Here is a 24,737-nt window from a genome sequence, read left to right on the forward strand (position 1 = left end):
CCATTTCAACCTATACATACATCTAGTTCATGCTATTATGTGTTTCATGTTTAAACTTCCTGGGAGGCAAACCCATTAACCAATTCTTCTATCTTATTATCTACTTTGCTTTGCTTGTTATGCAGTTACTGCAACAGACACAATACATCTAGTTAATCCAACCGTCTTGTTTTGAAAAATGGTCTCTTTACATTAGGGTTCTACAACATTTCTGAAAAACATCTATTTGGTGATATGGTTCAGTGAGTCTTACTCAGTCAAGCCCTTCACATGGAGGAGTGCATAAGGGGTTTTATGCGACAAAAAGATCCTTTTAATGTTGAAGGGAAAATTTTACGACCCGCAATGATGTATGGTAGGAAGAATCACAGCTCTTTCAACTTTGATCTCCCACTCAACCTTTTCGGATATGCAAGTTCGATTGAAATTTTGAACTGATTATTATGATCGTTTGTTCCAAACAGTTAGATCATTGGACATTAAATTTCTCAGGCATGGGAGTTCTGGAAACAAGTTATGGATCCAACATGAAAAGATTCATCCTCTAATGCTCAAGTTTTGAGATGCATCAATGTGGGGCTGCATCACTGTAGAAGACAGTGCATCAGATAGACCCCATGATGTCCGAATTCTATGCTTTATTGAAATTGATTGTTTTCTTGTCAACCCAGGTTTTCCAAATCAATTCCATCTTCAACTAGAAACGTCAGTAATCCGATGATTATTTCATACATTACAATTTGAAAGGCAGATTAAGGAGAAAACAACACACAAGTAGGATGCATAACAGCAACGGAGAATACAGAAACTAGACTGCAGGACTGCAGTGTTGTACACTGGATGCTGGTTTTATGGGTCTAATAATGGACATTGCACTGATGATCAGCAGAAGCAAAATCCCAACAAATGAACCGATGATGGCACCGCCTCCATGGTTGCAAAATTCATCGAATTTGTCACAGATCTTGTTCCACCTGGCATGTGAATTACCGTTCTTCCCTAGCTCTGCCATGAATGCAGCAGCATTTGCTGCTCCAGCTACCAGTGCCACTGTCATCTGCCCAAAGAAACAAGTTGGATCACAAACACACACTCTAGTGATAGAAATTCTTCCTTTTTCTTTGATTGAAGTGAACTTGATTTATATTACCATGTCTAAAATAGCAATCATGAAAAGCTTCAGACCCTTGTAATCAAAAGACTTCCCGAATAAGTCCACGAGTATCATTAGCAAGCTATGGAGACTGGCCATTCCATTAGCTATGACAAAGAACCTGTAATCATCAGGCTTTATAGTTACACAATGGAGTTTTATGTATTAGTAAACTGAACAGAATGGGAGAGTGAAAGCTTACACAAATGCTGGGGTGTGCTGAAACTTGGCAGTGAGAGTAACTTTTATGGGTGTATTTCCAATGGTAGCAACCACCACGGTTTTGGTTTCCTTATTCAGTGCCATCACAACGGTGGCCGACGCTGTGGCGCAGAATGCCACCATCCTCAGCATCAGAAGTAGCCCCTTCGTCTCCGGCTTTGTTGAGCTAACACCAGGTTTTCTTCCATTTTCAATATCCATTGCTTATGTTGATGCCTTGAGGGACTCAAGCTTATATGTACTGGAGGTAAAAACATGGATGAGCAAATCCAATAGTTAAGTCTAGTACATAAAAGTTAAATTACAGTAAATGCATGAAGTTTCAATGGCTGGTCCAACCATCCGCTTCAAGCTTGGCATTTTGGTTCCGGTGGTTGGTGGTTGAGAGCTTGAAGCAGACATTTGAGTATGTGCTTTGTGTAAATTGTTCTTCCAACTTTATGCTTCTTTTCAAATTTCTGCATGACAAGAAAACAAAAGAGAGTTTGTACATACGAAGCTTCCAACTCAACCAATTGCCGTTTTAACTTCTTTTCAAAACGTAATTAACAATCTTGCCTTTGTAGAGATAACTTTGATAAATCCACTAATCATCACAACAGCAATGATAATCTCCTCACCATCTGAACCAAAACTCACAATGTTCATTCCAGATATGAAATTACAAAGTTTCTTCGATCATTTCACGGAGCGAGCTAGCGAGCGGCGTAAATAACACAATCATCCATATACCTCAAATGCTTCTGTTTGTAATTTTAAAAGGGTTCAAAGTTATTCAATTACAGCCCAGGTCAAAGGAAAAAAAACACAAGCACAATCACTCTGCTAAACTTAAAATACCCTTTCAGCGAGAACACGTTTGCCAGTTCTCACATTCAAAATATACATCAGAAATGAATTCCTTTAAAACTTTATATTGTAAACAATTTTTTTTGAATGAATGCCATTTATAGCTATCTTCAACAAAATGTACACAACCAATAGTTTCTATCCACCTTCTGGGTGGTGCATAGTACGAATTTGAACTGCTATCCCCTGAATAAAACAGCAGATGATCTCAAATCTCACTGTGTTATTTCTTCTCTGTTGTCACACCAACAACAACATTGCTCACCTGTGACAATCAACATTTATCGCCTCAAGTTTTGCTCACAAGGAACGAAATCACGGAAAGAATTTTGAGGCCCAATGATGCCATAATTTAAAGCGTGTAAGTTGATTGACTTACCAATTTGCCACTCTCATCAACAGACATGGGGTTCTCAACAACGACTGTTTGGCTCTGAGATTGAGGGATTACCTGCAGGAAATATAATTATGAAAACATAATTAGCAAGAGACAAAAAAAAGGGGTCAAAGTTTACCGAAATTCTCCAAGGAAAGTATCAACATAGCTCAATAACTTACTGTTGAAGCTGGGGGTACAGCACCAGAGGCAAGTGTAGCATTAGGTCTATTTGCCGGAAGTGGAAGCCTAGCATTGGCCACCTGAAACACATATAACATAAACAAAAGCGAATGAGAATAAGCATTTCACTATTACTTTTAAGTCTTTAACCATGAAAACAACTATCAACAAGGTACCACAGATGAAAACATGGAACATGAAAGAAGTCATGCAAAAAAAGGGTAACTAGCTAAACATACGACTACATGTTTTCATCCAAATATAATATCCTAGTAAATCATTGACCAAAAACATGTCAAGTCAAAGATTTTAGGGAAATTTTATTAAGCAAGCAAGCGACTTGAACCATTTACTTCCTCAACCGTACCAAATCAAAAAAATTGGCAGTGGGAAGCATTTTATACATGAAAGATGACATAACAGCTACATCTGCCAGCATTGTCATAAAAAAAGTTCCTTAATAAAGGAAAAATAATTAAGCAGTACATTCTGCAGAAAATACACATGCATAAACCATGAACTCTCAATTTCAGAATCATATTCTTCTGGATTTTGATTCTTTTTAAGACATGCAGCCATAAATGACCAGAAATGTCCTATTAATGATCACCTCATCCACCCCCATAATTGGCTCAGAATATTTTGATTGAATGCTACTTAACATCAATTGCACTGGGATACCAGAAAATTCATACATCTCAAACGAAACCAGTATGCTAACCACCAAAATTTTACTTTTTATTTTGTACTTGTACCCTAGAACAGAAAATAGCGTCGCCACTATCATCAAAAAAAAAACCCGTAAAGCAAATTATCCGGGAACTTGTTCAGAAATACTGTAAAGGAAAGGAAAATGTGAGTTTGCCAATTGCCAATAGGTATTTGGCCAAATAGGATTGTCCAGTCCCTATGGAACCTATCACAGTATCACTAAAATAGCCTGAGTTACATTAGACTTCAAGCTATTAGACTCTAGTTCGAGACAACTACCGATTGACAGAATAGAGTAAATACGATGTAGCCAAAGATCAGAAATCCACAACCACAACTTGTGCTCGTGGACAAGCAATTATATGAAGTACTTTGCAGTTAATAATCTTCAAAAGCATGAACAACAAAAAAGTTGTGCCTATGGTAGACCGAAATTGTAGCAGGTCTTGGGCTCCTAACTGAAAAAGTGAAGCTTATATATGTTATACAAAAAACTTAGTGTTTGTCCATTCTTTTGAGACTGTTTCTTTAGAAAAAGCTCAATCTTTATCAATAAAATGCACAGAAAATTGAACCAGATGCACATGACACTTAAATTCCCAAGATTGTTCCTGTTCTGAAGTACATAATAACACATAATCAAGGAATCGGAAAAAATCAAGGGATAACGCATGTACAAAAAGAAAGAAACAAGCATCCATCAAGAGATTCAAGTATTATGTCTAATAAGAAATATATAAACTTACATCAACATAAGTAACGTAATGACAGATTGCACATTTCACGGTCGGGGCCCCATATGGATACATAAGCATCGTCCGGCAATTCCCACAGTTGACATGAGCAACCTGGTTGGAAGCTTTTCCATGTACAGTTCCAAGGGCCAACATAGAACGTGTCAGTAAGCAGGCCAAGGTAGCAAAACACACACACAAAAAGGAAAACGAAGAAAAGAAAAGATCAAACAGCATAGATGGCATGGGGGTGTATGATGATATGCATCTACAAACTAGGAACATAATTATGTACAGGATGAAACATCACACGATATGACGATACAGTCTAGGAATGTAATAATGCAAAATTAACGGATAAGCAGCCAACAAAAGGAGGAAGGTAAATGCACAAGAGGCATGCATTCAATTCCAAAAGCCTGCATGAAAACTGAAAAGCATCTTATTTGAGTCTTGAATTTCAAGGACATTTCCAAAACTTTCTATTGAGAAGAAAGAACAATGCAACTGCAGCTTCTACAAAAGCCTTCTAGGCTTAAATTTGAAAACTACTAGGATAGTAGAATGGAGAAAAATTGACGGTGGATCTCATTCAAAGCAAAAATATGACCTATCATACCCCAAAAAAGTAGGGGCAGTACATTGTTTAATTTTTTTCCCTAAGCAGCAAAAGAAAAAAAAAACCTCATTTGAAGTTAGATAATGATTTTGAATTTCTGAGAGTATTTTTTCCTTTTGGTACTTGATAATGATTAAGCCACTTCAGTGGAGAGTTATACCAATATGGCGTAAGAGCTAAACATCGCTAAAATAAATGTCAGATGAAATACCACAACAGCATACAGACAATGGCCACAAATAGCGGATATGGCAAAAGGTTTCTGAAAATAACCCCTTAAGTAAGAAGTTTTAAAGTAACCCATATTATAAGCAGGGGAAAACAACATGCCTTATCCAGCCATTAGCAAGAGGGCAGGAAAAAAGTTTGATGCGCTAACCTATCCAATTGGTTTTCCATGCTTCGCTTCGTCATTACCTCCCTTTCAGAATATATAGAATACGTATTTTATGTATTCTTCCTGGCATTTATTTATGATATATTCTGAAGAAGAAGAAATCGCATTCCTAGGCCACAGTCATCAAACAATGGGTCCCCAAACCTTGCTGTTTACATACGAATGAGGCCCAAAACTACTCTAACGAGAACAAAAAGGGAAGGAAAAAAAGACGCGTCTTGCAGAACACAGAATCATTTTCAATCTTGTTAGACGACAAACTAAAATACACATGTTGAAATATCATATATTATACCTGGTGCAAGGTTCACAGTATGACAGCAGGAGCATCTAACACTTGTAGCCCCACGGGTATACATTAGCAATGTCCTACAACCTCCACATATAAGTTGAGACATTTCAATTCCTGCACATACATCATGCAAACTTGGCCAATCATTCCTCTAGAACGAAATATACATATATATACACTAGATCTCAGCCTCTCATCATCACATTGGACTTTCTGAATTTCTTATTCAATGCTCCCATTACATGGACACTACACTAACTGCAAGGATAACATCAATCCTTATTTGCAATGAAGAGGAAGAAAGGGGAAAAGAAACTTACCAGGAGGAGGGACAGATGTAACTGTATTACATAGAGCACAACACACATTTGATGCTCCTCTTGGATAAAGAAGAACACTCCTACACCCACCGCACACAAGCTGGCTCTGCATACCTGCGGTGTGATAAACCCACATAAGATCACAAAAAGCAACTATAAATATGATGAAAGACAACTGACATTATTAAAGTTAGCATTGATCTTAAACAATTTGGGAGAAGAAGATAACAAATTCATTGAAAACTGAACCACTTCTATTCTGAAATATCCCTTTCCTCCAAACTAAAGTAAAAGGAGAAGTAAAAACTACAAGGTATCTATTTTGAAATAGCCCTTTCCTCCAAACTAAAGTAAAAGGAGAAGTAAAAAACCACAAGGTATGCTTTTAAAAAAGGAATAAAGAGCACTACGAGGCCGAGGCTTATAGATGAAATACAAATATAGAAATACAAAGAAATCAACACATGAGCTCCATCACCAGGTTCTTATGCCAACATGCTTATAGCCACTCTATGCTATTATGCAAATCCAAGGGAGAGAAAATGGCATCACATGAGTTCAATCACCATGCCTCAAGCTTACAGAGCTAAGAAATCAACATCAAGAATGTTGCGTGATTGGATCTCTATCAGATTGAAATGTCTGCACTCTGTTTGCTACATATTTGATCTCCTTTTCTATGCTGGTAAACAATGCCTTAGCCTTAGCCCCTAGGTTATCATTTATCAATCAAATATAGTAAAAAACAATCTGCTGAGTAGAGAAAATTAAATTCAAGGAAAGAATAAAACACAGGAGAAATCTCTTCCTGCAGCTATAAAATGACAAATTTTATGGTGTAATCAGAACTCTTAATAAAAACCGAGACTTTACGCAATAAACCCAAATAAGACGAGAAGTTTGCATCAGAAGAAGAATTTGTAGACTTAGAAATGTAAATATAATCAAATCCAATCTAATTTCAAGGGAAAAAAAAGAAAAATTCTAATCAAACAACGAAATTAAAAAAAAAAAAAGAATTCACCTGAATTTTCCTGAAGAACACCAGATTAACACTCGAGGACCAATCAGACACAAAGCGAAGCTCCTGTAAAAGAAACGATGAAACGCGAAAACAAAACAATCAAAATCAACAATAATCCTCATAGTGGGTATCATACATTTGAACAAAACAATCAAGGAAAACAATACAAAAACAATTACCTGGAAAGCGAAAAAGAATCAAATCGATTATAAGCGTATCGAAGAGCGGGTGGTGTTGCTATTCCAAAATCCAAATTAAATAGAAAACTCTGGCTAATTCGAGAGTTTTTACGGGGAAAAAAGATAACATGGAGATTCTAAGAAATCGCGTGTGATTTATACGCGGATTCAGAATGTTTATGGGGTCAAGATAGAAACTTTGAAATGGAAACAAGGAAAAGAAGGTTGCTTGAATTTACACAGAGAGATTAGAGAATGTGTCAAACAAGATAAATTACAAGCAAATCTCCTTTTATTTTATTTTATTTTATTTTTCTTCTCAGTTTCCAACCGATATTGCATATGCAAGGATAAAATAGACATAACATTGGGACTTCCACAAAGGCCCAAAGACGTTTATTTTCTTTTAAATAAACAAAGCAAATATATCATAAATGAATTGTTTTATCAAAAAAAATATATCATAAATAAATTGTAAAGTGCACCCAACAGTTAGGAATTTATAAATCCTAACATGTCAGAATTTACAAACTTCAGCAGAAGAATTATAAAGCCAAAGAATAAACCCGGGGTCATAGTCGGTGTTACCGGGGTATAGTAGTTATGGAATCAGGGGTCTTACTTAATGGCAAGCAACATGAACCCATAAAAAGCTAGTCCATTCGTCGGTTGATACCTCATTTGAGTGTTTGATTCATATATCCATCTATTTATACAAGCATTCATTTCATCCATTCAAATATAAAACAAAATCATACATCACAAACACCCATTTCCCCTCAACAACGGTAGACAAAATCACTCAGAAACAGGACCAACTGACTGATAATTTCAGGAAAACTGATTGCTACAAGACAGCTCAAGCTGGAATGTCCTCTTCCTCCTCCTCCTCCTCCTCCTCCTCGTACTCATCATCGGCCATGGCATCCTGGTATTGCTGGTACTCAGCCACCAGATCATTCATGTTACTCTCGGCCTCAGTAAACTCCATTTCATCCATACCCTCACCAGTGTACCAGTGCAAGAAAGCCTTGCGCCTAAACATTGCTGTGAACTGCTCACTTACTCGCCTAAACATCTCCTGAATCGAGGTTGAATTGCCAATGAAAGTAGAGGCCATCTTCAAGCCCTTGGGTGGGATATCACAAACACTGGACTTGACATTGTTCGGAATCCATTCAACAAAGTATGAAGAGTTCTTATTCTGAACATTAATCATTTGTTCATCAACCTCTTTAGTGCTCATCTTTCCACGGAACATGGCTGAGGCAGTCAGGTAACGGCCATGACGAGGGTCAGCAGCACACATCATGTTCTTTGCGTCCCACATCTGCTGTGTTAGCTCAGGCACGGTGAGTGAACGGTACTGCTGTGAACCCCTTGCTGTCAGTGGTGCAAACCCAACCATGAAGAAGTGGAGGCGAGGGAATGGGATGAGATTAACAGCAAGCTTCCTAAGGTCAGAGTTCAACTGCCCAGGGAAACGGAGACAGCATGTGACGCCACTCATTGTGGCAGAGATGAGGTGGTTAAGATCACCAACTGAGACAATACAGACAAGAGGGTATTATATTGGTAAGTCCGACAACTTTTTAAATTCATATAGAAATCTTTATCAACAGTGACCGACCTCTTTTTTCAATATCAAGTGAAAAATTTTAGCCTATTTCTAGGTATATAAGTTAAGGGAAAAACAATGTTTCCTTCTTTATTAGTGGGCGAAAAAAGATTATGGTAGGAGTTGTAGAAATAAGAGACTGCCACATGACCACCTATTTGAGATCAAACCACTATTTAAGTAAAGAGACACACAACCCAACCTCTCGAACCACAAACAGCAATGACTAAGAGAACCATCTTTTATTTCAAGAAAAACATTTAATTAATCCTTATATACCAAATAAAAGGGCAAATACAAGTATTCAAGAAAGAAAGGTCTTACTTTACTTTTAAGAAAAAATTTTCTTTCAAAACTTTGAACCTACAAAGCAATCATTTAGAACAAAGAACTTACACGAGGGGTTGGCAAGCTTGAGAGTGCGGAAGCAAATGTCATAGAGAGCCTCGTTGTCCAGAACCATACATTCATCAGCATTCTCAACCAGCTGATGCACAGAAAGTGTAGCATTGTATGGCTCAACAACTGTGTCAGATACCTTAGGAGAAGGAAAGACAGAAAATGTCAACATCATGCGATCTGGATACTCCTCCCTGATCTTCGATATAAGAAGAGTTCCCATGCCAGAACCAGTGCCTCCACCCAAAGAATGACAAACTTGAAATCCTATACACAATTTTCAAGAGAAAGTGGTAACTAATGGGAACAAAGATGCATATGTCAATAAGCAGACAGAAAGTCCCTACAAAGATAAAACTGGAAAAAGAAATTACAACAGCAAACTTTACTTATAAGCATGAGCAAGCAATTAAACTAAGAGGACTGCACTAAATTACCAGAAAAATTCAAGAATCTTAACAGTAGCGAAAATACATGGATGTATTACATTATGAAACACAAAGTGTCAACTCTAACAAAGAACGTACAATTCCCACAATTATAGTAACTCTAAGTGTAATGGATCCTTTTTCCTTACCTCAATGGCTTAAACCAAAACATATTTAAAGTTTGCTTTCAATAAGGGGGTAAATAATCTAACACAGAAATTTGACTGGCATAATTGACAACGATGATTTCAAAAGAATAACATTAAAAAAAAAAGGAAAAGAAGGGGGAAATAAAAGGCAGAGGGCATTCAATACTCCAATATATATGCACACGTGCCTGGATGTGCTGGAGATATGCAGAACTCGCTAGTACAAAGACAACCATGTTCACCTCAGACATAGTTGCATTATTTCAATTTCCATCCAAATCAGTGGTGACTCAAAGCCCAATGATCGCATAACCAATTATTTTTAGAATTTAGCATGGCGAATCAAAAGCCAAGAAACACACCATAAATTAAAGCATTAAGCACACAATTCCAGATAAAAGACAATATGTTGCCTGTTTCACATTGTGACAACAAAGCAGCTTATATGCTATCAAGTACTTGCAGGTAAAAGACAGAAAGTACGAGTACAACAAAAAATAATGTTCAAAAACAAGTCTAGACCTTGAACATCATGCTTAACAAGATTATTTCTCCTAACATGTCGTCCCACAACTTCTTAGCAAACAGATTACCAAAAAAAAATGTAAATGGTCTGTGCAAAATAACAACATACCAATTAGAATTACAATCAAAAATAAATTTTCAAGTGCAGAAACAAATGTTACAAAGGAAACAAAATATGCCCCTCCATTGAATAGAAAACAGAGAAACTCATTAAGTCTGTTGTGAATCCTATAAGGCTACAATATATTCACCAAGTAATATGTCCAATAATTTAGAAAATCAAGATAAAATATGCAAAAAAGTATCAAAGAATACAATTGACAAACAAGAACTTCAATCCTTCGAAGAAAATATACTTCAAGAAGACAAATTTACATGCACAAAAATATCACCATAAAGCTGTAAAAATGTGAAAGTCGAGATCATAAACGACAATACAGGATCATATCAAAGACAAGCAAAGATTCGGCAAAAATTGTTAACCGGCTGAAATTACTGAAAGATCCAGCAGAAGCAAAAACCCAAATCCAAAGAAAACAAAACAAAAATAATAGGTTTAAAGTGCTGAAATTACCCTGCAAACAATCACAATTCTCAGCCTCCTTCCTGACGACATCGAGCACAGAATCAATAAGCTCCGCCCCTTCGGTATAATGACCCTTGGCCCAGTTATTCCCAGCCCCGGACTGACCGAAGACGAAATTGTCGGGCCTGAATATCTGGCCATAGGGACCGGATCTGAGAGAATCCATGGTGCCAGGCTCGAGATCCATGAGGACAGCACGGGGCACGTAACGACCACCGCTGGCCTCGTTGTAGTAGACATTGATTCGCTCGAGCTGAAGATGGGAGTCTCCAGTGTACTTTCCGGTTTGGTCAATGCCGTGCTCGTCACAGATCACCTCCCAGAATTTGGCACCGATCTGGTTTCCACATTGTCCACCCTGGATGTGGAGGATCTCTCTCATTTTTCAATGGCGTTAAGTTTTGGTTTTCTTGTCCTCGGGTTTCGTCTCGTCGCGAGAAATGGAAGTCTGAAGTGTGAACTGTTTATAAATTAAATAGGATCGTTGGCATCAGTGAGAGTCGAAATTGTTATATGGAGGATCATCTTCAATAGGGTGCAAAATTTCGGTTTGGGTCGGACAAAAACACGTGTTTATTAAATATTTATATATTCGGATCTTAATCTGAATTGAATTTCTGAAGTATTTAATTGATCAAATCCGAATAAAATATTTTTTGTTTTGATTCAGATTTCGAAGGTATAATTTTTATTCAAACCTGATTTAATTCACATCTGACAAATCCGGTCATCCGGATCGAACAAAGTTTTACCACAACTAATCTTGATATTGCATTAAAGTGGATTTAATAAAATATTTTTGTTTTGGTTAAAAAAATGCATAAAGGGTTATAAATCTCTGCATAAAGTGGGTGGGAAATTATAAAGCAGTTTCAGTTGCTCTGTTTCAAAATATACTTGTATGAATTATGGAGAATATATGGACCAAATCCAAACTGTCCATCCATGAGAAAAAGATGGCTTTTCCCGGATGAAAACATCAATGTAGAAACAAATGACGCTTCATTTGGCTCAAATCTTAACAATTCAAATACATGATGTTGCAGTAGGGTTAGTGTATAACCATACTGGATTTAATCAAGCTCCATTAACGATACAAACTCAGTTACAATAGAACTGCTGCATGATGCAACATTTGAAGAGTAGTAATTTCAATACAAAGCTTCTCCACAAAGGAAAATGAAAATTGAAGTTAAGATAGGCATGGACAACCACAATTTCACACAAGAATCTTATCACTGTAGAACAAATTTATCGTGTCACATCTTCTAAAATTTTTCTTGAAGATAATTAACCACATTCTTGTCCACCTGGAAAGCCTTGGTCAGGACATCACTGTCTATTGATGGTTCTGATCCGAAAACAGAATTAGCAACCGTGACTACACCCGGGTTTTGGCTGCTCAAGGAAGAGATTGAAACAGCGTTATAATTTCCCACGCTTCGCTGGAAGTGAACGAGTCCTATTGGGAAGACGAACACATCACCCTTCTCGAGGGTCTTTGTGATGAGCCTGTTTTCTGGATTGGAAGTTACAAAGCCAACCAGGACACTTCCTTCAAGGACTGTTATGATCTCGGTGGCACGAGGATGTACGTGAGGAGGGACTAAACCCCATGGTGCGTAGTCAAATCGAACCATTGAGATGCCAAGAGTGTTGAGTCCAGGTATTACTGCCACAGTTGCTGGTGTAATGACGGAGCCAAATAGATTTGATGTATTGCCAGCAATGTGAAATCCGCTAAGGGAGAAATGCTTGGCCTCAACCTGCTTGGGGTCCATGCAGACAAAACCATTCACTCTTGCTAACAAAAGTGAAAAATAAATGGATTAGAGAAACACTGTCTTCATGCCAAAACTGGAATTATTGAATCAAGGTACTTACTTGAGCTAGAAGTATCAGCGACGCAAAAATCTTGCAGAGGACTTGGCTCAAAGGCCATGGCCAGCGTGCAAGCCACGGCCAGTAGACTCATTACTGCCAAGAACTTAGCCATTTCAATATACAACAGCTTGGAAGATTAATAATTTGTACTACTGCGAGAGTTGAGAGTTGCTTGTGAAGTGAATGCTGCATGAAATCTCTATATATAGAGAAAAGAGAAGTAGCTAATATTGAAGAAGCTGCCGTCCGTCCAGATTAATTGTTCAAGCATTGAAATGGTCATCTTTAATCAAAATGGACAATAGCAATGGACCCAATTGAGAACTCAGATTCCCTTATCTTGAAGGAGTAATGCCACAAAAAACTTGGCTCGCCTGCACTAAACATAATTTAATTGGAGAGACATAGTCAAAAGATTGTAAGTCGAAAGATAATGCCAAATGTTCACTAGATACTACTGATCCTGTAGATTTTAGATGTTGGCTTTTGTCTGATCTGCTGATTTATTCGGGGCTGATTACGGTTTTCTGATTAGTCTAATCCACTTCTTTGGACAAAGATTAATTAGGACCTCATTATCGTATCTAAATGGAGAGGCCGGGATAATGAGTTATTAAACCTCCAGTACATGAAGCTCACAGAGTAATTTGTGAATAATATTGTTTGTTTTCGGTTTCAAACCTTTCTTTTCATTTCATTTTTAACGTTTGCAGGTGTGTTCAATATTCATTGCACTTTGTAGGGGATCCATATACATTTTGTGACTAGCTATATCTATCTGGTTTTGACCATAAAATGCAAGAGCAAGCATGATCAGGAGACTAAAAAATAATTGATCAGAGATTTAATCACTGTTTGCTTGCGCAATATGTTTCTCTGGAAGTCAAAAAACTTTTTCTTTTTATTTATAACAAATTAAGGCTTCTCTGATACATTACTGCACTGGGCAGTAACTGCAATGACATTGCCATGGTGGCTACAAATTTAGTTGCCCGAAAAAAAAAAACTCAAAACTCTCAGTATTTTGAAGCAAAGTACTAATAGTCCAATACCAACAGTTGATTTGATGAATTCCCCAGAAAGAAATTGTTGCATAATTGTCCTTTTATTGTGAGACTTTCTGCTGCTAATGACACAAGAAACCCCGAAAACGAAAAGAAGAAGAAATCATTGCTGCTAAAGCCAGATATTGGTCTGGCATTTCGATCTCTGAAGTCCGTATGCAGAAGGAAAGCTAACCAAGGCAGACCAATGAGTCTTGCTGCAAAACATAAAAAATGACTGATTAGTTCAGCAGATTCAATTGAAGGAAGAGTAGTGGTTGATAAAAATTACAAGTAATGTCAGTACCTGATTGTGGTGTCCATCTATTTCATTCTGCATTGAAGTTCTTATTCTCAGCTTATGCATCATGTATGAAAAGGTAGAAGACGATGAAGAAGCAGAAGAAAATATTGGAAAGCACCATGTTTAGTTTTGAAAACAAGGTGTGTTGCAGAGATCAATGGAATGTAGTTGAATGATATAGAGCAAGATAGTCCTAAATAATTAACAAAACACTTTGGCCGGCCTAATTCATCAATGTGATTGGGCCGTTTGGCACTCTTCTTTGTTTTAGGATGCTTTACCAAAGTTGATTCCAAATTTCCGACTTTTGTTTTCCTAAAATCTACTCAAGGTTGTGAACAAATATTTCACATCGTTATCGTTTGGTAAGTCTTAATCGAGTGATTTATAAGAACAAAGTTCAATGTTACTTGTCATCTAGGCATTTTCATGAGCTTAAGTGACTTAGGTCAAGGTTCCATTGTTGAGTTCATGAAAATAAACCCGTGGATGTATCCATGAAAACCGAAACTCTATGGCGTGACTTGAACTTGGACTATTATAGAAAATCAAGGAAATTTCAGGAAAGTTGTCTTTTTTAAAAAAAAAAAAGAAGCCAAAACAAGACCGTTGTGAAGAGGACACGTGGTTGGTTTGGCAATACAGGGTTTGTTGTGTTTACTGGCAGTTTTCTACACATCTTGACTAACCAATCAAATTTTAGTATTCCATCACAGTCACACATATGGTGTGTAAAAAGCATAGGCTACCAGAATCAATCAAACAGTCTCTGACCCCACCACCACTAAAATCTATTATTCTGAGCGGGATTTCAAAAGTGCCAGGCTGGCACCCAACGTGATTACTTGGCTGACTGATCTTTAGATCGTACGGTCGAAAGTTTTTTCTTTTATTTCTCCATTATTTACACCGCAAGTTATCTACTCTTGAGTCTTGATCCTCTCGAGGAAGAAGAGCCCTCTATCGTCACTCCACTTAACACCGCCATTCGCGTACAAACACTAAACAACACAGCACACATTGTTGTTCTTCCCTGTGTTTTGGGTTTTCTGTTTTGGAGTTACAGAGACAAAAGACTCAAGTTTTGAGGTAGAACAACTGTTCCGGTTAGATCCGCCCCGCATTGTCTTGGGTTAGTCCGACCTCTGCTGTTCTTCTACTTTCAGATCTGCGTTTTCCCTTTTTGTGGGTTTTTAAAGAATTATTAGTTCTCTTGTTGTGTGGGTTCTGTGTCATTAATCACATTTGGGTTTTGTCAATTCTTTTTTTGGGTGTTGATAATGTACATTGCGGAATTGAAGGGTCCTGGTGACCTATGATGAATTTCTGTTTGGTACGTGAGAAAATGTAGGGATCTAGAACTAAATTCCAAGTAGGTTTTCGTATGTCCGGTCAACCCAAAAGATATTTGTGAAGAAGATATTTGTGACATCGTTGGGTCCCACGCGATGAGAATATGAGGTTGCGTTGAATTGTCGGTTGGAAATTTGTCTCATTCAATCCATGGAAATGCATTTCCAATTCTTTTTTATTTAGATTTCATTTGTTTTCAAGACGTTACCTAAGGTACCAGAGATGAAATTAGCTCTTCAATGGCCATCGGCTTACTGTTTTTGTTGTTGTTTCTCCATGTTGATTTGAGTATTCAATTATAAATGTATGGCTTTATTGGTTTGTTGCAAGCCAATCTCTGTAATTCATTTAGCTTATTTAGTTTGGTCCTCACATTCCCAGCATTTTGTTTTGATGTCCCTGCAGCCACATAAGTAGGTAGGTGACGAGATGGTTGCGCAGGAGTTTACGGTCGATTTAAGGAAGCCTCTTGTTTTCCAGGTAACTTTGCAATTCAACAATCGTGTTTGCATGCAATATTATCAATTTGTTTAAGCTGGCCACGTTCAACTAGTCTTCGCGTGATGCCGGAAGCTTCAGATCTTGTCTCCAAATTAAAAAGACTATGATTTCATTGAACTGTTTCCTTGGTAAAAGTGATAGGAGGATAGGGATTCATATTGGTAGCCCGAATGCATTGGGGCCTAGTTTTATGGCTTGTTCATTAGAGTATCATGTCCTTTTTGGTTCAAGTGAGGATTCTGGGGACTCTTGAGATATTATCTTCCTGCGACACATGATTATGTGAGGCTTGTTCTTCAATTTATAAATTTAATTTCAGATTCGAAACAACTGATTGGTGTAGCTATATATGCTTCTTCATGTGTCCCTATTTTTGCATGATAATGATCTCCCTGCAGCTTCTTTTTCTATCAACTTCATGGTTATCTTTTTTCAATGTTTTAAATGTCCTTAGTTTTATGTATAATTCTAGTTTCTTGACAATTTACTTCAGGTTGGTTGTCTTGGAGAAGCTTATGAAGATTGGATTCACCGGGCTATCCCTACCAAGCTCGATTTTTTGAGAGTGATTTTTGGGAGGTATTACATATTTTTTCCAATACCAACAAATTTACATAGAGTAGATGATCTGCAAGACATATGCAGAAATATATAGCATTGTTTGTTTGCGATATTCAATTAGTCGCTTTTGGCAATGTATACTGAATCAACTTTTGAATCTTCTTTTCTTGAAATAGTCCTTGACACTCACAGTTTGGTGGGCAATTCCAGTTATTTGGCTGCCAGTTGTATGCTGGTGCCTTTCATTGTCTTTCCGGATGGGGCATACCCTTTCTGAGTTAGCTATGCTGGTCGTGGGTGGCATATTTGTGTGGACATTAATGGAATACAGTTTGCACCGCTTCCTCTTTCACATCAAAACAAAGACTTATTGGTTAGTATTGGCTCTCTCCCCTTCTTTCTTCCTCTCCTTCTCCCACGCTTTTTTGCACATATTTGCACGATGCACTTCCACTTTTCTGCTTTCTGAATACAATTGTTGAGCTTCGGTGCTTACTATGGATGGCTTAAATTAGACAGATGCCAGAATGAGGTACTAATTTGCAACAATTTTATTAGGTGGAACACTATACACTATCTTCTTCACGGGTGCCACCACAAACATCCGATGGATGGTCTCCGGCTTGTTTTTCCCCCTGCTGCAACGGCTGTTATATGTATACCAGTAAGTGTGCTCAGCCTGTTGGTATACCCGGTCATAGTGATTATTTGTTTCCTGTGTTATTAGTGATGAACATCTTATTAATTTTGATTCAAATGTGGGGGTTTTTTTTTTCACTTCCATGTTATAAAACCTGGTATGTGCTTTGATGTTTTGCTTCTTACATTTGATGCCTGGACGTACCGCTAAAACTAGGTTCATTGACTTGGGTTTTTCAACATATTACCAATGAATATTTGTATTCATTGTAGCGATGGTTCCAAGAAGTCATGTCTGCTCCATTAAGTTATAATATAACTTTTTTTTGTTTAGGTACATAGTTTCTTTAATCTTACAGGTGATGTCATCTCTCATTCTCTCTGCTGGACAAGTTGCACATTAGAGCTTTTCAGTGCTTTTTAAGTATTCTTTTAATAATGAACAGTTCTATTGGCCTCGTATTATGATTGATGAGAATGAGTAGTGTGGTATGACATAGCAAGTATAAACCAAAGTCAAAGTTAAGCCATGGAGAGAGATGATGGATAGGAGATCGAAATTCTGACGCAGTGGGCATTAGTAAAGAATCGTATGCTCTAATACTATGTTAATATTAGTAAGACTGCAACTAGGGAGTTGATGGAGGAGATGAATAGGAAGAAGAGAAAAATCGACTGGAATTATTGTGTTACTAGTGCTTCTTGAGATAGCATTTATATTCAACAATGTAAAGATCATAAGTGCATCATAAGTGCGCCACCCGACCAAAAGCACTGTATTAGACATTGTCAGTATGCTTGTTTATGTGTGAGAAAAAGCTTATGGGTTGTAGGGTTGATAATGCTATTTACGGCAAAAAGGATGGTATCTTTGCATGCATGACAGCATAACATCCAGAACTATATATTGATCATGAAAATTGAATTTTTTTTTTTTTTGTGGATGAGAGTTAATTCGAATTGGCACAAAGTAGATGGAAGAATGTTCATATTGCGCTATAACCACTTCCACGCTTAGCCTGAGTAGGCTCAAGATATTTCCTCTCCTGCTTGTTTTGGTTTTCGTTTATGCTGCTCCTGTTACTTCCTAGTTTTATTAACTTGGTGATGTCTACTTGTTTTCTCTTGGCCTTTGTGGTGTGAGATGATAAATGACTGTCTGTATGCATTTTGGTGATTCATCCTTAAGGCTGCTTTTCAAATAAAGAAACTCGTAGTATGTAGATTATTATAGCACATGTTTCATGGTCAAAGAACTATAAAAATATCAATTGAAGTCTTAGTACTGTGTTGGGTTTATGAATTCCCAGGTAGAGGCATAGAGCAACAGTATATAAGTTACAAAATTCATGCTTTTTGTCTACTTGCATGTGTAGAGTGCACGTCTGGAGTGATGTTCTTAGTTCTGTTTGACTTACTGCTTTTGTGATTGTTTATCATTGCAGTTGTATAATTTGGTTAAGCTTTTATCAACACCTTCCTGTGCCCCTGGTTTGTTTGGAGGAGGCCTACTAGGCTATGTGATGTATGATGTTACCCATTACTACTTGCATCATGGTCAGCCTTCAAGTACGATACCCAAAAACCTAAAGGTAAGCTTGTGAAAGTTCAGTTAAATCATGTCATGCTACTTTTCTGTAATTCAAGGTTAAATGAATTGTACGAGTATCATTGATGTCCAATAGCATAAATTTCACTTGGTAATCTGATATTTTCTTTTTGTATGCTGCGTGGATTTTGTGTAGATAACCAGTTAAAGCTAATTTATTATTACTTACAAAAGATGTATGCTGTTCTTACACAGAAATATCACTTGAACCATCACTTTAAGATCCAAGACAAGGGCTTTGGTATCACTTCGTCACTCTGGGACAGGATATTCAGAACTCTTCCAGGGGCTAAGACACCGGAGAAAAGTCAGTAATTAAAGGCGAAGGGTATCATCTGCCAAACCTTTTCAACTATTAAGGTTCAGGGGTTATACATTTATGTTCTTGCGCATTTTTTTTTTCCTGCTATTTTTTCTTCCCCATAGTTTGTCGTTGAATGATCTCTTCTAGATGGGCAGGCCAAGGACAACGCCACTTTTTATGTCGTCCATTTTTTAACAGAGAGAAGCCTTCTATAAATAGAATGTTTGCATTCGTCTTAAGATTTTTTTTTGCCTCACTTTTTTTATACATGAAGTTGTCTGCTAAGATAAATCCAGTTATAATTTATAAGGTAGGCATGATTTTCAAGTTACTAATAGATCTTCAAATCCTACAAAAGAAAGAGAAGAAGAATGAGAGCAGACTGTGATTCAGATGAACAGAATCTCTCATTGTATTACCCTATTAACATACAATAAAGGGGCTAAGAAAGAGAGCCAACTTTATTGAGAATCACTTTCCTTATTCCATTTACTTTGAAATTCATTAACACAGAGAGATTTTATTAGTGCACCATAGGCCCTACCGGCCGATATGTTTAACCCTCTCATTAAATAATGCATTAGAGCAGACTTGGTATTGGCAAACCCGGCCAGAATATTTCAAAACTTCTGGTAATACTAGGATCACCTAACCAGAAAACTGCCCTTAGACATGACATATTATGCAACATAAAATCAAATCTAACACTCCTGTTTTATGATGTGACCCTGAGGACTGCCACTATCGACTTTCAAAGACTGCACAACGTAGTAGTCGTTGCAACTCAAGCTCCTGGCATGGGAAACTGGGTTGTAAGAGCTTCAACCCTTTTGCGGAGATCTGAAACCTTATTCGCCAAAGGACAATCAGGAGAAGTGACAAACTTCATGAAATCTTGAAGCTTTGATCCCGAAACCAATTGTTTAGCTTCAATGGTAATTTGGACGCCCTCGTGGATGAGATCGGCAGTCGCCACAAATTCTTTTTCTGTAAATTCTCTGGTAGTCATAGCAGGTGATCCAATGTGAATACCCCCAGGAACTAGGGCACTCTTATCACCTACGTAGTTCAAGACTAGCAAGTGTAAGTACCAGTTCACGTATCGTACGAAAAGATAAAATTTTCAAGCAGTCTAAAACTGATAGTGCAAGGACATACCTGGTACGGAGTTCTTATTGAGGGTTATAGAGGCCATATCAAGAATTTTCTCCACTCGTGCGCCATCAACACCCTGTACACAGAATGTCCAAGGTTATAAAAGATAATAGCAATAGGCAACACATAACACTGAAGGTATTGCTAGAAGAATAAGAACTGACATTGATTTAGTTAACACGATCTCTCTCGTTGTATTACCCTAATAACATACAATACAAGGGGCTGAGAAGGTGAGCTACTGTCATTGAGAATCCCTTTCCCTTCTCTAATTTCTCTACTGTCCTTGTTCTATTTACTTTAAAATTCATGAAAGGTATAAATGACATTGCTACAGCAGTATAATCGTTTAATACTCAGTCCAAAAAAAAATAGTTTAATACCTCACCATAACCAGCAGACAGATATGTTTAAGCAGGGCAAGATATCCGCACTGGAGCCTGAAATCTTAACAAGAAAGGAAATAGATACTCACTAATGGCCTAAGATCTACAAGTATGAGATGATTGTCCGTCCCACCAGATACCAGTTTGTATCCCAATTCAGTTAACCGGTTTGCAAGAGCCCTACAATTTGAGACAACCTGCAGGAAAGAGTAACTGAAATAGGTAACATAGTATGTGGATGTACCTCAAAGAAATCTATGATGATGAATTGATGACAGTTATAATACCTTCTTCTGGTAAGATTTAAATTCTGAGGATTGTGCATGCTTCAAGCAGACTGCAATGGCCCCAATGGTGTTATTATGAGGACCACCCTGCATAGATATTTCTGTCCCACTTTATAATGATTTAAGAAAAGGCCTACACATAGAACTTTTGGAAAAGAAAAAAGCCTAACTAACCTGTAAACCTGGAAAAACAGCATTGTTAATGGCAGATTCTAAATCAACTCCGAGGACAGGATCCTTCCTAAAGAAGATCATGCCACCTCTTGGACCTCTTAAAGACTACAGAAAAATGTGAACATGTATGATAAGGACAGCATTGAGTAATGCAAAGATTATACCAGGGAAAGCAAATAACTTGATGAAGATGCAACACTCAGCAGGAAATTAATGACAAAGTATAATCTAAAATGACAGAAGGAAAATCAGGAGCGAGAGATGGCAATAAATTTCAAGCCATGCCAACTTAGAAAAAAGAAGAAGAAGATGATATGATTCACGTTACAAGAAAATTTAGTACTAGGAGACAAATGAGAGCGTGATTGAATAAAACACAAATAATATAACAGATGGACATTAGATTACATAAAAAAATTGCAAAAGAACAGCACATACTTTGTGAGTTGTTGTGGTCACAATGTCACAATATTCAAAGGGGTCAGCAGCCACAGAAGCAGCAACAAGTCCACTTATGTGTGCCATATCCATCATGAGAAAAGCGCCAACAGCATCTGCAATCTTTTTCATGCATAGCAATTTCAAATATTTAGTTGCTAAGTAGGGAATATTATAAAGAGGCACAATCTTTTCATCTAATGACCGTAAATGTTATAGGAGAGCAAGGAAAGAAAGTAATTTGTTGCAGCAAATCCCAAAGATACACTTGTGATTTGGATGATATGACATAACAAGAATAGAAGCACATCATTATTACCTTCCTCAGGCGAGGATAATCAAAATCTCGAGGATAAGCACTAGCACCAGCAATAATGAGTTTAGGCCGAAAGAGATTAGCAGTTTTCTCCAGCATATCATAATCAATAAGGCCTGTCACACGATATTTAGAAGTTTTTCAGTCACATGATATGTAGAAGTTTTTCAGCAAACGATAAATATGATAAATAAGTGGTTTTACAGTAAACTTAGTAAACCAACTACTATGCATCACCTGTAGATTCATCAAGTCGATAAGGCATAGACTCAAAGTATATTGATGTGGCAGATACCCTTCTTTTAGGAGTCATAAAGCCATGTGACAAATGTCCACCATGAGGCAAGTCCAAACCCTAAATCAATAAGCAACTCAAACACATGTATTTACTTACATCCCTCAATTAATAGATAAAAACTTCAGAGAAGGCAGAAGTATTTACCATAATGCGATCATGTGGTTTAAGAATGGCAGTATAAACTGCAAAATTAGCAGGAGAACCAGACAATGGTTGAACATTGACACCCCAATTCTTTCCAGCAAGGTGATATGCTTCCAAAGCCCTCTCCTGACATAGTGTTTCAAGCTCATCGATGTACTCATTTCCACCATAGTATCTAATATGAATACGTAAAAATAAAATCATGAAAAAAAAAGAAACAAAACAATTATGCTTTGTACTTAACTTCGTTATTTAAAATGTACCTTTTACCAGGTAGACCTTCAGAATATTTGTTTGTGAGACAAGAACCAAGTGCCTCCATCACTGCTCTAGACGTAAAATTTTCTGAGGCAATAAGCTCAAGGCTTTTGAACTGTCTCTCCATCTCCTTACCAATTATTTCATGTACATCAGGATCAGCATCACCAAGGCCATAATCTATGAACTTGCGCCCGTTATCTACCCAAGGAGAAAAGAACTAACATTTTGTAGGTAGATGCTCAATAAAAGCAAGAAAAGACCTTGAAAACACAGTCTTAACATCACTTTGGGGAGAGAGATAATCCAGCATCTATAACTTAAATAACAGTACCTCCCAGTTCAGAGACAGGAACAGAAGCAAAAGAAGGAGGCCTTCCAGTGATCAAGCTCCCTTCAACGACAGAGCATCTACAAGGCTTCACCGGATGCAACTTAATCTGATGCAAAAAGCCACTAAAACCGCAATCTTTCACAGGAAACAACGAATTCTTGGGCTGAAAGGGCTGTTGCAGCGAACCCATCATAGCCGCTCCTGTAAAAGCCTGCATTTTCACTTCCAACACCGTCCTTGACAATCTTCCTGCACATCCCCGTATAACGAAACCCGTAAATATGTCAAATTCAGATAAGCCATTACATATCAAACCAACAATTCCCTAAACAATGTAATCCCCACACTATTTGTCAGACTCTGTTTGTTTTATGTGAAAATGTTAAAAATTCATCCTTAAACCACAAAATCTCACTTAACACTAAATGACCACCATCAATATAATTTTCCAGTTGAATTTTCATGTAACCAAAGTCCCAAACAGATTCCCACGAAAAAAAAAACTTATCATCCTCACTTTGTACTTGATTTTATACTTGTACAAGAAAAACACTCATTCTCAGAATGTTCTAACTAGATTTGTTTCTTCACAAGAGCACAAAAGGAGAAAAATGAGCTAACAGAGAAAATAAAAACCGAACCTTTGATGTCCGTAGCTTGCTTTAAACCCTAGCAGAAGCAGGAGTGACAGCGCGCGACGTACAACAGGGGTCGAAAGGGTTGTACAAATGCGCATAAAACGGCGCATCCATTTTGCACCACGTGTACGGCAGGATGATGGAGCGGCTGAAGGACGTAATAGTCCCGGGCCACGGCCCACGGTGTCTAATGATAAAGGCATAAGCCTCCTCCCTCCTGTAACTAAGTCGGGTCGACCCGTTTGAAATAATGTTATTTAGGGTTTATCTCTATGATTTGGTTCCCCGTTTAAAAAAGGGAAATTTCTCCAAATGACCTCATCCACTAAGCAAACTGCAGAAATGACCTAATTTGTTAAAAACAGTAAAAATGACCTCTTTTGAATTTTTAAAGTCAAATATACCCTTATCCTTATAAAACAAATACAGAATATCATTCTCTCTTCCTTCTCTCCCGAAACACAAAATAACAAATTTTCTACCCTACAACGCAGCTGCTCCACCTCAATCTGCACTTGAAAACACTAAAACCTTGATCGAAAAGCACAGATCTGAAATACCCATTGTATCGACAACATTCGTTGTTATTTCGCACAGCTCTCATTGCAAGTAAGTACATATATATACAATGGTCGTCTTCAGTTTCATTTACTTGTCCTGCTATAGTCGAGCAAATTGCTCGAGCATTTTATATAGTCGATCAATCTATTTTTAGTCGAGTATTCGGTTGAGCAACAGTGAATTATCTGGTCGAGCATTTTTTGTTTGGTTGAGCAAAAGTAAATTATCTGGTAGAGCATTATTTTGTTTCGTCGAGTATATTGAACTTATTTGGTCGAGCATTATATTTTTGGTTGAATATAACGAAATTATTTGGTCGAGCAATATCTCTGGTCGAGCATTATTTTTTTAGCCGAGTATATTGAACTTATTTGGTCGAGCATTATTTTTTTGGTTGAATATAACGAAATTATTTGGCCGAGCAATATCTTGTATATGCTCTAGCATTATATTTATACTTGTTTGTGTATTTTTGTTGGTCGAGTGTTTGTTAATATTTGGTCGAGAAATGTTTTTAGTGGTCGATCAACCTTTTTTGTCTGGTCTTGAATCATTTATCATGTACCTTTTTTTTGCAGGGATGACATCAATTGATTTCGTGGTCTTATATGGTGGCCAATGGGAAATTTTTCGCGGTATGTACAAGTTCAAAGGTGGAAGAAGTCCAGGTGTCATTGTTAAAGATATCATTACGTATTCGGAGTTGGTGGATATGATCTATGAGTTGTTTGAAGTTGATAGTAATACACATGTTTTGGAGTTGAAGTTTGCATATAATACACATTT

General features: G+C 37.4%; 5 protein-coding genes and 1 pseudogene across 6 annotated transcripts; 1 reads left to right on the forward strand and 5 right to left on the reverse strand.

The window, feature by feature from the left end:
- Positions 1–622: 622 nt before the first annotated feature.
- Positions 623–1,973, reverse strand: LOC120006716 (CASP-like protein 1B2). Its single transcript, XM_038856853.1, has 4 exons — positions 1,715–1,973; positions 1,356–1,616; positions 1,151–1,274; positions 623–1,057 (listed from the first exon to the last, which is right to left on the reverse strand). Exons 2-4 carry the CDS (start codon positions 1,574–1,576, stop codon positions 809–811), a joined length of 594 nt encoding a protein of 197 aa, XP_038712781.1. The 5' UTR covers positions 1,577–1,616; positions 1,715–1,973; the 3' UTR covers positions 623–808.
- A 131-nt stretch (positions 1,974–2,104) lies between these two features.
- LOC120006717 (protein LSD1) lies at positions 2,105–7,350 on the reverse strand. 2 transcript variants are annotated; one of them, XM_038856854.1, is made up of 8 exons: positions 7,060–7,350; positions 6,881–6,943; positions 5,857–5,970; positions 5,540–5,650; positions 4,241–4,353; positions 2,783–2,863; positions 2,604–2,675; positions 2,105–2,489 (listed from the first exon to the last, which is right to left on the reverse strand). In XM_038856854.1, exons 3-8 carry the CDS (start codon positions 5,966–5,968, stop codon positions 2,448–2,450), a joined length of 531 nt encoding a protein of 176 aa, XP_038712782.1. In that variant the 5' UTR covers positions 5,969–5,970; positions 6,881–6,943; positions 7,060–7,350; the 3' UTR covers positions 2,105–2,447. The 2 variants fall into 2 exon arrangements, with proteins under 2 accessions (XP_038712782.1, XP_038712783.1); XM_038856855.1 differs by having other exon boundaries at positions 5,857–5,977.
- A 347-nt stretch (positions 7,351–7,697) lies between these two features.
- On the reverse strand, positions 7,698–11,220 carry LOC120006710 (tubulin beta chain-like). Its single transcript, XM_038856847.1, has 3 exons — positions 10,753–11,220; positions 9,074–9,343; positions 7,698–8,601 (listed from the first exon to the last, which is right to left on the reverse strand). Exons 1-3 carry the CDS (start codon positions 11,144–11,146, stop codon positions 7,919–7,921), a joined length of 1,347 nt encoding a protein of 448 aa, XP_038712775.1. The 5' UTR covers positions 11,147–11,220; the 3' UTR covers positions 7,698–7,918.
- Positions 11,221–12,032: 812 nt separating this feature from the next.
- LOC120006715 (putative germin-like protein 2-2) lies at positions 12,033–12,760 on the reverse strand. Its single transcript, XM_038856851.1, has 2 exons — positions 12,649–12,760; positions 12,033–12,568 (listed from the first exon to the last, which is right to left on the reverse strand). Exons 1-2 carry the CDS (start codon positions 12,758–12,760, stop codon positions 12,033–12,035), a joined length of 648 nt encoding a protein of 215 aa, XP_038712779.1.
- A 2,183-nt stretch (positions 12,761–14,943) lies between these two features.
- LOC120006713 lies at positions 14,944–19,193 on the forward strand (annotated as a pseudogene).
- Positions 19,194–19,419: 226 nt separating this feature from the next.
- LOC120006709 (serine hydroxymethyltransferase 3, chloroplastic-like) lies at positions 19,420–23,554 on the reverse strand. The gene is made up of 12 exons (XM_038856846.1): positions 23,394–23,554; positions 22,753–23,001; positions 22,424–22,619; positions 22,161–22,335; positions 21,956–22,073; positions 21,722–21,834; positions 21,403–21,525; positions 20,965–21,069; positions 20,791–20,877; positions 20,593–20,700; positions 20,121–20,193; positions 19,420–20,021 (listed from the first exon to the last, which is right to left on the reverse strand). Exons 2-12 carry the CDS (start codon positions 22,967–22,969, stop codon positions 19,747–19,749), a joined length of 1,590 nt encoding a protein of 529 aa, XP_038712774.1. The 5' UTR covers positions 22,970–23,001; positions 23,394–23,554; the 3' UTR covers positions 19,420–19,746.
- Positions 23,555–24,737: the final 1,183 nt, after the last annotated feature.

The sequence above is a fragment of the Tripterygium wilfordii genome, chromosome 9 (genome assembly GCF_013401445.1).
Source record: "Tripterygium wilfordii isolate XIE 37 chromosome 9, ASM1340144v1, whole genome shotgun sequence".
NCBI classification, from domain to species: domain Eukaryota; kingdom Viridiplantae; phylum Streptophyta; class Magnoliopsida; order Celastrales; family Celastraceae; genus Tripterygium; species Tripterygium wilfordii.

Excerpts from the sequence above, each read along its gene's own strand:
- LOC120006716 (XM_038856853.1), bottom strand. The coding sequence starts at position 1,576 with ATGGATATTGAAAATGGAAGAAAACCTGGTGTTAGCTCAACAAAGCCG. Across the intron at positions 1,275-1,355 it reads CAGCACACCCCAGCATTTGT|GTTCTTTGTCATAGCTAATG; the intron begins GTAAGCTTTCAC and ends TGATGATTACAG. Across the intron at positions 1,058-1,150 it reads TGATTGCTATTTTAGACATG|ATGACAGTGGCACTGGTAGC; the intron begins GTAATATAAATC and ends TTCTTTGGGCAG.
- LOC120006717 (XM_038856854.1), bottom strand. The coding sequence starts at position 5,968 with ATGCAGAGCCAGCTTGTGTGCGGTGGGTGTAGGAGTGTTCTTCTTTAT. Across the intron at positions 5,651-5,856 it reads TACATCTGTCCCTCCTCCTG|GAATTGAAATGTCTCAACTT; the intron begins GTAAGTTTCTTT and ends ATGTATGTGCAG. Across the intron at positions 4,354-5,539 it reads TACTGTGAACCTTGCACCAG|CTTCCAACCAGGTTGCTCAT; the intron begins GTATAATATATG and ends TACATGGAAAAG.
- LOC120006710 (XM_038856847.1), bottom strand. The coding sequence starts at position 11,146 with ATGAGAGAGATCCTCCACATCCAGGGTGGACAATGTGGAAACCAGATC. Across the intron at positions 9,344-10,752 it reads GAATTGTGATTGTTTGCAGG|GATTTCAAGTTTGTCATTCT; the intron begins GTAATTTCAGCA and ends AATTGTGTATAG. Across the intron at positions 8,602-9,073 it reads CAAGCTTGCCAACCCCTCGT|TTGGTGATCTTAACCACCTC; the intron begins GTAAGTTCTTTG and ends GTATTGTCTCAG.
- LOC120006715 (XM_038856851.1), bottom strand. The coding sequence starts at position 12,760 with ATGGCTAAGTTCTTGGCAGTAATGAGTCTACTGGCCGTGGCTTGCACG. Across the intron at positions 12,569-12,648 it reads CGCTGATACTTCTAGCTCAA|CAAGAGTGAATGGTTTTGTC; the intron begins GTAAGTACCTTG and ends CACTTTTGTTAG.
- LOC120006709 (XM_038856846.1), bottom strand. The coding sequence starts at position 22,969 with ATGCAGGCTTTTACAGGAGCGGCTATGATGGGTTCGCTGCAACAGCCC. Across the intron at positions 20,878-20,964 it reads CTGTTTTTCCAGGTTTACAG|GGTGGTCCTCATAATAACAC; the intron begins GTTAGTTAGGCT and ends ATATCTATGCAG. Across the intron at positions 20,194-20,592 it reads TTGTAGATCTTAGGCCATTA|GGTGTTGATGGCGCACGAGT; the intron begins GTGAGTATCTAT and ends TTCTGTGTACAG.